A 15,679-nucleotide genomic window follows, 5' to 3' on the forward strand; every position below is an offset into this window, starting at 1 on the left:
ATTTCTTAAAGAAAAACGGGTTTTACTATTTGAGATAAATAAATAAATAAAAAATGTCTGCCAATCAAAGTCACACGCTGCAATCAACATGCAGAACAATTCAGAAAGAAAAAAGAAAATGATGTTATAGAGGCCCTCATGGCAATATCAGTAACTCTCTTAAAATATAAGACAATTTTAGCTTTTTATGATAAGGCAAGTTTAGTTTGAGTTGTAAAATGTCAGGTTATGGTACTAACCCTAACCCAGAATATAATTCAATTAATATATGTTATGAACTTAAATATATAAGTGCTGTCAAATGATTAATCGCGATTAATCACATCCAAAAAAAAGTTTTTGTTTACATAATATATGTGTGTGTATACTGTGTATATTTATTTATATTAAAATACACACTCACTCAGTAAATATTTTGAAAATATTTACATGTATATAGTTAAATTTATGTAATATATATTATATATAAATATATGTAATATACAAATATAATTTTTTTCTTAAATATATATGTGCATGTGTGTGTGTATTTTTACTGTATATACATAATAAATATACAGAGTACACAAACAAATATTATGTAAACAAAAACCTTTATTTTGGATGCGATTAATCGCGATTAATCGTTTGACCACTAAAATATATGTATGAAAATATGTTATTACTTTTTACTTGATGGACATTCAGTTTAATCTTTTCATAAATAGTGTAAAAGTTTTTCAAAAGGCTAGGCAAGTTTATTTATATGCAGCACATTTCATACACAGTGGTAATTCAAAGTGCTTTACAAAAAAATATCACTTAAAATAGTAGTCATAAATTTTCATAAGAAATAAAAAATACAGTACAATAAAAGTTAAAATTAAAACTGAAGAAAAGAATATATGTTAAAAACATTCTACATTAAATCGAAAATGAGGGGCATAAAAGGAAAAGAGGATTAAATGCAAGGTACAAATATAAAATGTTTAAAAGTAAAGATTTTTCCTTTTTATCACAAACCCTTATTTTTTTTTTAACAACCCTTTTTTACACATTTCAGCCACAGTGCGGTGTCACCTTCTGAAAGTTACATTCTTACAGGTCATTTGTAACACTCGTTTCTTTTAGGAATTAACACACCCTCCTGAGCCTCTTCAGACTCTTCTCTCCTGAGTATCTTATGTTTGTGAAATTGACAACAAAAAAGGGCACTCCATAGGCAGCGAGTCATCTGTTAGGTGCAGACATGATAGTCTTTCATTTAATTGGTGTTGTCTTATGTTGGCTTTTGTATCACAGTACAGTCTCACTGTTAATCTCACCTCATTTCCTCTGCTGTTAAAACACACAGCACAGTTGAAAGGACAGTGGATGTTCACCTATTATCAGAACACCTTTAGAGACAAGGATACCTCTCTGGTGTGTATTAGCCATGAGCAGATCTCCAGACGGGAGCTCAGATCAGTTGATCACGCACTCTGATCAATATACGGTCTCGAGGAAATTGGCTGGGGTACAGCTGACAGCTGTGACTGACGGGCTCCTAATGAGGCTGAGTGTTCATGCAAGCTGGGTGATGTTGCACAAAATACTTGGAGGAGGTCTTATTGGAAAACAAAAACAGACGAAATAGGTGCTATGAGTTCATAAGAATATGAGTGCATTATCAGCTAGTGATCACTTTCCAGGAGTTAATCATGTTCTTGTAGCTCTGTCAGGTTTTGTCAAAATAATTAGATTTACTTGTGGATTTACAAAGAAGCTACAGTGATGAAGAGCTTCAAATTTGTAAATATATAATGTGTATGATTAATAATATATATGACAATTTTAATTGTGTGTGTGTATATATATGTTATGAAGGATATCTCTTATATTTATATGATATATGATATGACTTATATGATATTTCTAAATTAAATTAATTGCAATTTACATATATTTATAAATTCAAAGATATAAATTGAATTTAGAATTCTATCTATCTATAAAAAGCGTATTATTATGAATAATATCTCTTCAATTATGAGGCTGAGTGTAATATATTTTCTTGTTTTGTTATTTTCTTTCCTGACTGAATGAATCAGCACTCTTATTTTGATGTTCTGTGAGAAATGCAATATGCTAATTGTGGCATTCATTGACAATAATTAACTACATTTCATAATTATTACTTATGGCCTTTACATACACTTTCAAATACAGCTGATTAGGGGTGACATTAACACCATTTCACCTTTCTCACCTCTGAGGTAATCAATGTTTCATAATTCATACTTTTTGGGGAAAGTGCTGGAATATTAATAGTGGGTTTTTCCCTTTTTTCTGTTGGAGCAAAATATACCTTTTGTAAACCAGCTACACCATTTTCCCTGCTCTTGTTTACTTCTGCGCTTTAACCTCAAAAGTATGAAAATGGTCCAGCTTCAAACAATTGAGCATATTTGCTGACTGACTTTTATTTGCATTATTTTTACTTTAAATCCAAAGATTTGATTTTATACTGACATTTTATTGCACCACTTAAAGAATAACCAGCAGACAAATATAAACAGCGACTTTGTTCTATTTCTCATTTAGTGCTTAATATTAGTAATAAAGGGAAATTCTACATTAGTTTCACATTCCATGCTACTCTAGTTCTTTATAGTGTATAACAGGGTGTGTGATTGGCCAAGGCTTCAGTCCACCTTCATCAGATTCCATTTTACCGCATAACAGGTCCGTATCGAATCCTATATACTCAGGTCCAAAACAGTGCCCCACTTGCCATCACCTGCCTTCTGTTATCTCTTGCTTCTCTATTATTTTTCTTCATGTTAATTTAAGCGCTTTTATCCCTTTCTCAGCTTGTTTATTCTTTAATTGCAGACTTGATTATTTGATGGGGGGAGGAGAAGGATTAGTTCACCCTATGCTGTTAAAATACATTGTTTACTCACCCTCTTTCTGTTCCGGGTCATTTCCATCCTTCCATGCATTTATGTATGTAATCTTCACACAGCTCATTGCCATACAACAACAGTACATAGTCACCAAATAGGGTCCATTGCACTCTTTAAAAAAAGGTTCTTTACTGGCACTGATGGTTCTTTCAATATCCACAGAACCTTTCCATTCCACAAAAGGTTCTTTAAACAAATAAAAGGTTCTTCGGATTTTTTTAAATGTTCAGCACACTAAGAAAAAAGGGAGTGGGGTGGGGGACTTTGAAATTAGGCACCAACATTTTCTAACACCTGGTTTGAAAATGTAGACTGATATTTTAGAGCTGCACCGTAGGGGTGACTTTCAATGTAACGATGACTAGATTGTTTTTTATTTTTCTATTCCTTTAAGGAATTGCGTTGAAATTCCTTAATGTTTGTTTACCTGTTGTAACCGTTCAATGTCTGAATGGAGGACTTTGGTTAAGTCCTTAACTAAGTTAGAATCTTGATTATAATCAGCTATATATGAGGCTGCCTCTCTGAAACCCCGAAAAACATGAGAACTGAAGTGTAAAAAGCACGCCTTTGGGTAAAAAATGGTTTTAATAAGAGGGTTCATGTATTTACGCACTATAGTCGTTCTCTCGCGCGCTGTTTTCCTAATGATACCATTACGCCTCTCCAGCGCTTCTTTGGGTGTGAACGCAATGACATCTCCGCCTTTCGCGAAACCCCCTCCTCTCCTGAGCAGAGTATCACATTCACACAGTAGCCTAACTCCATAGATCACTCCTCATACACCATCCTGCAAAAAACAAAAACAAACAAAAAAACAATAAAGGACATTAAAGAAAAGACCAGACAACAAGGCGAGCAATGCTATCTTCTGACAATGCCTCATCATCACCTTTGAGAGTGAAGCAGGATGAATTTCATCTTCTACACATTCTTGGCATACTTTTATTTGGGATCGCAAATATTCCTTCTCCATACCCTGCTCGTCCAGCCCGCTCATTCTCACCCGCAGCCCTGCCACATCCTAGCGCGGATAGGACACACCGTGCGCCTGGGTGCCCTCCTGCCTCCCCGCCAGTCGGTCCGGGTGCGGGCGGCTCTCCACCGCGCCCTCAGCGGTCTCGCCGAAAGCGGCAACAACTTCCTTCCCTACAACTTGAGCCTGGACGTGGTGGCTCGGGAAGCCCCGAGCGGAGACCCCGAGTCGCTCTTCAGGTGTGTGTGTCAGGATATAGTGGTCCAAGGGGTCTCGGCTGTGCTCGCCTTCCCTCAGACGCAGGAGGAAATAGTACAAATGGAATTTATGTCCTCTTTTTTGGAAATTCCTTTTATAAGCATCATTGAGCACGGAGAACCCCTCAAAACTCAGGTAACGCGTTTCATTTAAGCAAGAAACCTGCTCCTGTTTTTAACAGTGTGTTGATTTGGTGACTTTTAAACGCTTGCCGCTTACATCTGTGACGGTTTTAATGCGCATACATGGCTTTCATGCGTCTTTTCATGCAGCTGTGAGTTTAGGGGAGTTTCAAAGGATAATTAAGGCTTGAATCCCCCTAATTAATGCTTGAAGTACACTCCTCTCCCCCCAAAAACTCCCACCTTTAAGGTGCCTAAAACACTTTGTGGTGCTGTTTGTATGTTTTTATTTTTATTATATAGCCTAACATATGCATTTCAACACTGTTTTCAAAGAACGTTTCAGTAACAACAACCTTTCGCTCTTGTACGTTCCAAAACACAAACCATAGCAACAGTTCGCTGCTCGAGAACTTTCCTTTAAGATCAGCTACTCCTGGACAGTTGCATCGACAAATGATCACATTACATATACACAAAATAAATATATCACTTTTTTGTGTGTGTTTTACTTATAATATTTTTAAAATAGTTGTGAACCCTTATAATTGTAACAACAAAATAGTTGTAGCTACAACATATTGGACAATTTCATATGAAAATAAAATAAACATGAAAAATACACTTACTGTATCTGTTATATTAAGATTCACCTATTTAAATTTTACTTTACCTATATTTTTTACTTGATTTATCAGTAGGGGACAATCTTAAATAGTAAAGCCTGTGACTACTAAGCCCGTGCGTTAGTGTATAGAAACATCATCATGATATCATTTTTATAGTAGCCTAAACACTTTCTTGTGTCATGACCTTGAGCACAAAGCTAATAATGACTCAGTTAATGGCATAATTCATAACCCTGTTGCTGTCATCCGTGTTATCCCTGTTATGTTTAAGGCATAGCTAAATCCCAGCATGTACTGTATTAGATTTTTAGATTATTATATATTTTTGCCTGTCCTTGACAATGAAAATGTGTCACCTATGTAATTTGGATCCACCAGACTGGACAGGAATCCACTTAACAAAATAATAGTTAAAATATTAATTGTAAAACTCTAGATGAGGAATTAGATACACAGCACAAGACAAATTTCCAAAGATGGCAGGCCTATTATAATCGCCAAATCAAGGTGCTTGTATAACAATTTATGTAAGACCATCTAATTAACCACCATGCCCTCAATTTATATGCTACCCAAAATGGCCCGTACAATATTTTATTTCTTCGCTCTCTATGATGTCAATGTAGATACATTTTTGTGGAGATTTTGGCTTCACTCTGAGATGCAGCTTGATGTTTCCCTCAGGTCACAACAGATCTCTTCAGTTTGTGTGTTTGGACTGTTATGATGCACCTGCTCTATAAGAGAAAATGTTTCTCTGACAGGTGTGTTCTCTCAAGCAGAAATGTTTGCCACATTGCATTGCACTCAGTCAGGTATATACGCTGAGACAGTTTCACAGACAAATGAAATGTTCTGCTTAAATGCTGGAGTTATTGATATGGCCTAGAATACATTAGATGGTTAAAATGACATTTGCATGAAGCAGCTGTGATGTTTGCATATAATTGTATTTCCCTTGTTTTTTTATTGTCATGTTTGATTCTGAATTGTTGGTTGATATATTATGGAGTTCATTTAAGTGTATTGGATATCTTGCACCTGTCTTGGATGCGGAGGGAAGGTTTGTGTGCTGGTGTATTTGGCATGCAGCACAGGCTGAAAAGTGCTTACATCACAAGGTACTTTAAGAAATTAAAGGGGGAGGGGGGGGTACTGTAAATCTTACAGCCAGCTGGGGAAAGGCATACATTTCTCTTGCTTAATATCCATCCATTAAAATCACTTCAGGGGCTTCTTAACTACTGTACAAATATTTAGTGAAATTCTCCACATCTAGTCTTTCAACATGATCTCATGAGAATTCGTATGTATTTTCATGTAAAGTGTGGTTCTACCACATGTACATTTACTCACGTTTGCAAAGATGCTAAAATGTACAATACTGACTTACAGCATCTAAACGTACAATACTGACAGCATCTAAAATATATCTTTACGCATGAACAATTCTAAAGACGTGCCAGTGTGTACAAATTTATTAAACACAGTTTACTTATATACTTAATATGTAATGATAACATATCGTTCTGTTCTGTGTGATTTCTGCTGCCAACTCGTTTCGAAGGATTATATGTTAAACAAGACTACACTTTAAAACCTTAAAATGAGTTATTTTTTTTAATCGTTTACTAGTTTTTAATCAAGTAATATTTATTTTGTTTGCTATTAGAGAAATGTTGTAACTGACAACAGTGCCATAAAATACACCAAAAATGCAACATACAATTACAAAATGAATCGATTTTATTCGTGCACTGTAATCCAAGTCTTCAGAATCCATATGATTGCAAGAAACAGACCCAAACTCAAGCCTTTATTTAACAATCTTCATCTCCATCCTCAGCAGCGACCACAAGCGTCAAATTCAACACTCGTTAATAGGGTTGGGTATCATTTCAATTTTAGCAATTCTGATTCCAATTCTGATTATCAACTCCATTTCTTAACGATTACTAGTTTCGATTCCAATGAGGTATCAAAAATGAAGTCCAACATTTAGATATTAAATATTTAATCTGTTTTTTTTTTTTTTTTTTTTTTGCAAAACAATCTGTTGCAGCTGAATACCAGTAAAACAGTAATAAAAGTAAAGAGTAAGAAAATAAGACCAAATAAACAAATAAGAACTAGCACAAATAAATAAGTTTAGGTACAGAAATTTAAATAAAGTGCAATGAAATGTAAAATAACTGCATAGTTTTCTTTTTATAAATACAATAAAGATAAATCCTTATTAAAGTTACAAAAGTTCAGTCCAGATCATTGAGTGATTTTCTTTTTCTTTTGTTCTTTGAATAACATTAATGGCACAGGTGGCAGCGGGAATATTGCGCTGCTGTCCCTTTAAGACTGAATGCACAGATGTGTATTTGTCCATTCAAGCACTAGAGGACGTGAAAGAGAACTTAGAAAACTCAATTAAATGAGAGGCGACTTTTGGTGTGTGAGCTGTTTTTGAGTTTTCGTCTTGTGCTTGAATGGTTTAAAATCGCATTAAAACACATTACGACCCACACACAGGAATTTATAGCAAGATTGAAATGCATGTGTCTTAATGAATCCACGGATCTTAGAAATATGGATCTGGTCCTCAATACGCAACCCTACTTGTTACAACTTAAAAAAATACCACTTAAAAAAGCTTTACGACAGCTTTTCCAGCAGTTTTAACCAACACTCATCATTTGGACATATAAACAATGAGACCATATGGAATCATTCTTCTTAAATGGAAAGACTTATATCTTACCAAGGCCATTGTTTAAGGTTGAGCCATACCTCCAAAAGATGTTGTCCACTGTCGGATGAATGAGTCATGATCGAACACGCGTCACAGGAAGATCAGACATTGACAGATCTGTGTACGCTGTAAACTTCCGTCTATGTCCTTCTGCAATCTGCCAATCAGTGTAAAAGCTCACAGTGCTCTGCTCTAGTGTGTAACATCGCTCAGGCAAAAATAAAGGCATGGTGATAATAGGGCTTGTGAACTGGCTGCTGCTGTAATGCTTATGGGACTCTCTTTAGCTCTGAGGCGCTTGGATCCTGCTTCACTTGATCTGCTAATCTTGCTTTTTGAGGAGAAATGTGTTTTCTTTAGCAGGCTGGCCTTTGCCTTGTATTCTGTTTATCAATTGTTTGAGCTCCATGTGGAGATACGGACAGGGCAGTGATAAAGTGTGAGGTTTATTTTAATCATTTATTCTCTTTCTCCCATTGTTTTGTTCCTCACAGTTAGCTTTGTGGCGGATGTTGCAGTTCTAGCACATCAACTTTGAAGCTTAAACTCTCATCTTCTGTTAAAGGTCCAAAAGACCCCAAGGCCTTTTTACCTGACCCCAAACAGAAACAATGTTACTATAGTGCGTGACAGTGGCTTTCTGAGCACATGCCTACTTGTTAATGCAACAGAGGGGGAAGCTTCAGTATTCTCAGCTGGGGTTCTATTAGATCAGAGAAGCATATTAAAACAATTTGATGGAAAAATAAGAAGTTACGGGGTAGTTCACAGTTAATTGTTGTCTGTTGAAGACAAAAGAAGATATTTTGAAGAATGTGAGTAACCAAGCACTTCCTGGTCCTAAATGTCCCTGGTATATGTTTGAATCTTGATTATTATTCTCAAAAATGTTTTAATATATATTATATTATTTTTAACAACTATTATGAATTAATATTTTGTAAATATCACTAAATATCACTGTAAAAATTATTAAGTTGGAGTACGTTTTACAAGAAAATACTATTTTAGTCTTTCTATGTGAATATTTAGTGTATTCAATGTGTTACTTGCCATTTCTTTGTTATCAAGTGTGAAATGTAATAGGAATTTTTACTAGAGTGTATTTGGAAAGTCGCACCACATGACCTTCTACAAACTGAAGGCTTGTCATAAAAAGGTAAAATTATATTTTAAGTGATGATATATTTTAAGAGACTTGTTTAAGAGACACAAGCCTGAGGATCTGCATGGGTCTTCTATATATACAGTATATATATATATATATAATATAATTTACGTTTTATGTTTTTCTGTGTGTTGGTTGCACCATGTGATTGATTTGTCTGACAGAAGGTTTTCTATATACACTACTGGTCAAAAGTTCTGATTAGTATTATTTTTTTTTTAAATGTTTTTAAAAGAAGTCTTTTATGCTTATCAATGCTGCATTTATTAATAAATAAAATAACTGTTTTCTGTTTTGATATATTTTAAAACATAGTTTATTTCTGTGATGAATTCAGTATATTGTTACAGTATATTGTTCTTTGTCCCATCATTACTCACATCCCAGCTCTGCTTGCATGAACTCAATTGAAACAACAAATTTTCTTTCTTGTCTCTAATTTGCAGTAGAAAAAGAATGACCAAAGGGGACGCCGTAAAATGAAAGAGAAACCCAGAGCACCGAAAAACCCAAAACACAAAGCTCTTTATTATGTGGAGTTTATATCTGTACAGCCGTAGCAATGTCATGCTGTGGAAGTATGCTATAAAGACCTACATAATAAAAGAGCTTCCACTGACTGTTTCAGAGCTCATAAAAGCATCCCTTTGTTTTATCACAGTTTATCACAACACCATAAAATTTATCACAATCCAATAAGAGAATTGTTAAACTGGCAGTTGCTAAATGGCCAGTATTCAAGTGTGTTTGATTTTAAACCGTCTCTGCACACCAGCAAAGATTATTAAGCCAAAGCCATCTAGATTTTTTACCACAATCCTCACTGTGTGTGTGAAAGGTCCTGCGTTTAGTTTGCTTAACACAAAATATGTGCAATTTTAAAGGTCACCCTTGGGCAGAACTCAAGACTATTACTTTCTCCATGAATTTATAGATCATAAAATCCAGGTCTTTTCTGAAACAGCACAAAATTGATCCAGAAACTGCAAAAGACTCTAGGTACTTTAATAAGGAAAAGTGTGCAGTTCAAGGAGGTTTTGTTGCTGAACAGTTAAAGAAACTTATCTTAACAGAATCAGCTTCTTTTGAAGACACGAATGGCCAGTAAGCGCAAGCCTTGTGCTTCGTGTTTTGCTGATTGTTGGTGATTGCTGATTGTTAAACATTCAAAGTTTAGCAGTTTATACAATCTCGTGGTCATTTATTATTATGAAATAGGTTTCAAACCATGACTCTGTTGTTTAGCCTTTTTCACTGCATTTCCTAAACTTCCCTATTCCAAGAAATAACATCCATGGATTGCCCGATAACTTGGTGGATAAAAATCAGAACTGTTAATACAAATAAATCCCAGGCAGAGGTGAATCTCATGTGCTACCTAACTACTGTAATTACTGAGATCACAATCTTTCCACTGCTGTGACCTTGACCAAAGCGCTTAACCTCGCGCTGGTCCTGTGGGACTGACCCTGTGACTGCTGTACTGTGGAGCCTTTAAGATAAAAGTAATGTTTGTTTATCATTGTGGTACAATGATGGGTAATGTTTTCTCTAATTCTAGAGAGGAAAAAGCATGTCCCAAAACTTTACCTGCCATTTGTTTTAAAAATAGCATCAATTCCACTTCGATATTAATCAGAGATCATCAGTAGATTGTTATTCAGACAAATGACAAATTTCATAATATTTACTGTTTATTTTAACCCCACTCCAAAACCTTTCCTCAGACCAGAAAGCAATACTTCATGTATATTAAAAATGGAAAATGTTTTATGGCAAAAATGTTTTATGAAATGTAAAATAGATTAAGAATCTATCAGTTCATATCAATGTCAGCTCTCATCCTGTTCAACAGTGTCACTCTGGTGGATTAAATTAAATTAATAAAAAAATAATAATAATAATTTAATAGCAACACATTGCCAAAGTTTTAACGCTTCAATCTTTTTCTCAATTCTAACGGAATTATCTTATAATTGACTCCCCTAATTTCAATATATGTTGCAATAGTGTCAGGAGTTCTTTTTGACACAGAGATCGGCGGAACGCGAAAATCGATATGAATTTAATCGAAATTCCAGGAGCCAGTTATTGTGCAGGATGATACGGTGTGTTGAAGAGAGTGTGCTCTTTTACTAGCTGTTCATTTTGAGTGATATACACTCTCCATGACCTCAGCACTCAAACCTGAATCTCAGCATGGGAACTGATTCACCACATGAATCCTTCAGAGATTGTCTGAGATGTTTCAAGTATGTGTACATGCAGCCTCCCTCAATCCACTGCCTTACCTAAACCCCGACAAGCAAGTGATCAAGGATGTCTAAAATACCTGGAGAGAGCGATCCGTTAGCATTCCCATTCATCTCAAAGAGAGTTGCTCGGCTGGCACAAGCCAAAATGATGTCCTGACAAATCTGACTGCCTGATGGCTCCATGAGAACAGTCTCCAGTCCCTCTCTAGCGGCGCATTAGATCTCTTGCTCCAGGCTAATGCGTGAGCTGTAACGTGAAAAGCAGCAGACGGGGAAAAACATAAGTCTATTTCATGCTTTTAAAACCCTCTAAAATTGGACACTGGTGAAACATGTAACATAATGAATTTTTGATTCATGTCATCAGTACATACCTGCTGATGAATATGGAGCAGCAGAAGACACAGAACTTGAAATTAATTACATGAAACTCAAACGTTTTGATGCCAAGGACCACTAAATATGATGATCTCATTGGGACCCTAATTTCTGAGGGTCCCCCTTTTAATAAGGCCGGTATAGAGCACATACATTTTTTTTTTTACCAATATTTTCCAATTGCTTGTGGATATTTGCAGAAAATAAGCGACCAAATGAGATGACCTTTAATGTTCTCGACAACCTTTGTAGTCCCATATAGCCACTTGTTGACAACCACCTTTTTCAAGACAAGTAAAAGCTTTAAAAAGGTGATATTACTGACATATTTTATGTTGTAGAATAAAATGTTAAAATATCTTAAGCTTGTGTTATCCCCAAATCTTATTTCAGGCATTTAACTAAAAACTCATTCAGGAACCTGTTGACTTTAGCACAATGGAACTCTTTTCTGGGTTTTAGCCTACAAAAATATGTCAGCCCTGCAGCACATTTGTGTTTAAAACTCATTTATAATGTTTTGGAAATATCATTTGAGGAATATTTTTGTGTATACACAAATTATTATTGTTAGATGTTAGATTTAAGCCTATAGAGATTTTTGGCCCAATTAAAATGTATTTGCATTTTAATATTATATCAAATGTCAAGAAGATTTTGTTAAAGTGCCCAAATTATGGGTTATGAAATATTTTGGTTTTGGGAGTCCCCAACAACAGGTTGACATGCATGCAAGGTCAAAAACACTTTCATTGTCTTGTAATATGCATTTATTTTTCCCTACTTGCTCAACGACTCGCCCATCCTTTGTGTGACACTAATCTCCTGACACAAATCTCCGATTTTAATTTCACCATTCGTCTCATTTCCATGTCATCATGTCTGTAAAACCTGAAAAAGCAGCGTTTGTGAGCGCAGTGCTGCTTTGTGAACAGCTTTATCAGGGAAACCGATATTTTACAGCTCCAAAAGCAGCACCTAGTGGCAAAGAATAAATTTGCATTTTCATTCAGACAAATGCGAAAAGACTAACAAGTGGGCGGGCAATATGCTAATGTTCCATGTTGATGTCAACATGAAACGGCTTGGGATTCGTTTTAAAAACGACTCGTTTCAATGATTCAGAGTCGACTCTTTCTTTTGAGAGACAATAACTTTATACACGGTGCAATTTCAGATTTAAAACTTTGCAGGATGTTTCCATACACTTACAGCTGTTACACACTGCATGAAAGATACATTTAAAAAAATCCATAATAGGGACACTTTAAATAATGCTTTATGCATATTATCAGAAAGTCCTAAAAATATATATATATATATATATTCTGAAGGTGATGGTGAGGAGAAATTGTTTTCCCATAAACATTGAGTTCTCACTGTTAGAAACTAGGACTTACCAACCAGTCATCCAGTCCTCTGAATTATATTTCAAACAGTATTCATGCCAAATGTTAAATAAATGTTGAAAAATAAATGTTTTAAAATCATACTTTATCAGTCAGATCCTAGCTTAAAATTGTCCAGATTGATCAAATTAGATGGTTCTTTAATGGTGTTTTGTCAATGGAGCCGGTGTTCATTGTTTATTTTGTTGTAGCATGGATATTCTGCTAAATATCTTTGAAATACAGCCTGTGCCCTTGACATCCTCACACCTTGCAGTTGTGTAATTCCCCTCCACCTGATGCTCTGTGTACTGTCTGGATCTGTGGCGACCGCTCGCTATGTCAGAGCGAGGCAGACTTGATGAGCAGTGACTTGATAAGTAAAAAATTGAAAAGAAGGCTGTAGAGGCGTAGAGAGATAAGTTATACCAGTGCACAGGTGTGAGACAGTGATAGGCAGCATTGCCTCCTGGGTAAAAGACTTGTCCGGGAGATTTTCCCCCCTGATGCTTGGAAGTGACAGTGTGGCCTCCATGGGAATGTTCTGGCCTGTACTAACCATGTACCGGCACTATGAGGGAACCCAAAGACCTGTTTAATAGCGATTTCCTTTAACTCCCCTAACACATGTGTAAATTAGCATGAATCTTTGTTAGAACATATGCTTGTGAAATGTTTGGCTTAACTGTCAAACTGCACATTCTACCATCAGCAACTCAGATTTATGAAACACCCTGCTTTAAAGGAATATCCTGGGATAATTCAAGTTAAGGTCAGCATGAAATTAAAATGTACCCCGTTTTGTAAATGCATCTTATATACCTTGTTGTGTACGGTTGATCCATGCATATAACTAACGGGGCATTCACACTAAAAACAGAACCTGTTTTATGTGTTTTGACCGTTCATTTACATGACAGCATTTTGGGGGCCTGAAAATGCAAACTTTTGAAAATGTGTTTCAAAGTGTTAGTTTTTGAAAATGATACCATTATCAGCTCTGTGTAAACTACAAAAGAGCAAATTTTTGAAAAGGGCAGCATCACGCACATGCATATTAGGTGTTCAGTGTATAGGCATGTGCGGAGGCACGTAGTGTTTCTTTACAAAGTGGCTACTGGCCTTGAATGCATAATACAGTGTTTAGTCATTTTCACTGATCCATGTGAATGGGGATCATTTTGTCATCTGTAGGGAAAAACTTTCAGTATATCGTTAACTGTTTTAAGTATATCATATTGTTGTTGTGTAAACGTATGCTGAAACATCAGACTTCTCTCTGGTGAGGTATGCCCATCTTCTCCAATCATTTAAAGCCTTAAAACTGCTCCTTTCTTACTGTCGACTGTAAGCTTGCATTCATTTTTGACTGCAGCGCTCACAAGTCCCTACCATACGTTTTATTCTTAATCGGACATGCATCACAATATGAAAGAAAAGTTCAGTTTCATTGCAACTGTAACCTCTGTTGACAGCAATAGTGTCACTGTTGTTGATTACCACAAAAACTTTGTCTTTCGTTTTCATGTAAAGAAGATAAATTATAACTTAAATAAATCTGGACAATTTTGTAATGTTATGTAAGATTGAAAATAAAATAAAAAAAAGTTAGGAAGCGTATCACTTTAATTGGTTTAAATTCTTTAATGTGAATTAATCTGTTAAAACTTACATGCTGTAAAGTTGTTCTTGTGATATTTATAGTCATTTTAGTATTTATGACATTTCATTTTCATGACAAAGGAGAAAGGTTTAGTACAGTAAGTGATTATTTTCCACACTAACATTTATGATTTGACCCATTTTAATTACCTCACTGTGCTTTTTTCATTTAAAGAAGACAAAATCCATTTTTGTGTGCTAATCAGCATGATCTTTCATTTGTGTTTTTTGGAAATATGTTGTTTTGTTACCTGCTCATTGATGACTTGACATTTCTTGGGGTTTAAATTGGCTTCACTTCAGCCATTAAATTGGTTTGCAATAACCATGTACTACCTAAGTACTAAAAAAGAGAAAAAGTCCTTAATTTGGCTGCTTACCAACTGCTGTCTACAAATACTTTAGTTTTGATAATATCCTTAAAAGACCCATGGGTAAATTAAACATTTATCCACCACAATGCTTCTTTTTGCTCAGTGCTAGAATCAATTTGAAGTGTCTGGCCATGAGAGAGTGACTGTTTATCAATGATAGCTATTTAGTCTTTAATTGAAGCAGTGATTTACAATACTTGGATGGGCTAGTAACTTGAATTCTGGTCACTGAATATCAATTAGAATAAAAGCAACTGACTCAGTAAGTGAATACTTAATACATGCTTTAAGTAAATGCATGCTTTTTCTGAATTAATTCACCCAAAATGAACATTCTATCATCATTTACTCACCCTCATCCAGATTTTCTTTCATCTAAAAGAAGATATTTTGAAGTCCATACAAGTTATTGGAATCCAAATCTACATTAGACCCTATTGACTTTAGCTCTTTCCCCACCAGCTTTTTTATATATATATATATTTTTTAATAGTTGTCAGCCACTGCTAGCTGGCTTTTTGATCTTTTTTTACAAAACTTTAATGGCCCCCAGAATATTTTGTTGTATGAATATCTGAATATGCAATATGTCAAAAGAAAGAAAGAATTCATTATTTTCATAAAAAGCTACATTTTGGGGGGGAAAAAGCTGAGAAAATGGCATTTTTGTTAAAGACTACATATGGATCAGATTCAGAACGATGCTCAAAACATAAATGAACTAGATCACTAATATTAACACCCCAAAAGCTTCACAGTCCTGAACCACTTACTGGATCAGCATTTTATTCTGTAATGT

At 35.2% G+C, this 15,679-nt stretch overlaps 1 protein-coding gene across 1 annotated transcript in view; it reads left to right on the forward strand.

The window, feature by feature from the left end:
* The first annotated feature begins 3,837 nt into the window (after positions 1-3,837).
* LOC109061890 (glutamate receptor ionotropic, NMDA 3B-like) overlaps positions 3,838-15,679 on the forward strand; it is an 82,760-nt gene continuing 70,918 nt past the window's right edge. The window contains exon 1 of the mRNA XM_042767002.1: positions 3,838-4,296. Within this exon, the coding sequence (XP_042622936.1) occupies positions 3,838-4,296 (459 nt within the window). The remainder of the gene's footprint in view (positions 4,297-15,679) is intronic.

This window comes from Cyprinus carpio, chromosome A11 (assembly GCF_018340385.1).
Source record: "Cyprinus carpio isolate SPL01 chromosome A11, ASM1834038v1, whole genome shotgun sequence".
NCBI classification, from domain to species: Eukaryota; Metazoa; Chordata; class Actinopteri; order Cypriniformes; family Cyprinidae; genus Cyprinus; species Cyprinus carpio.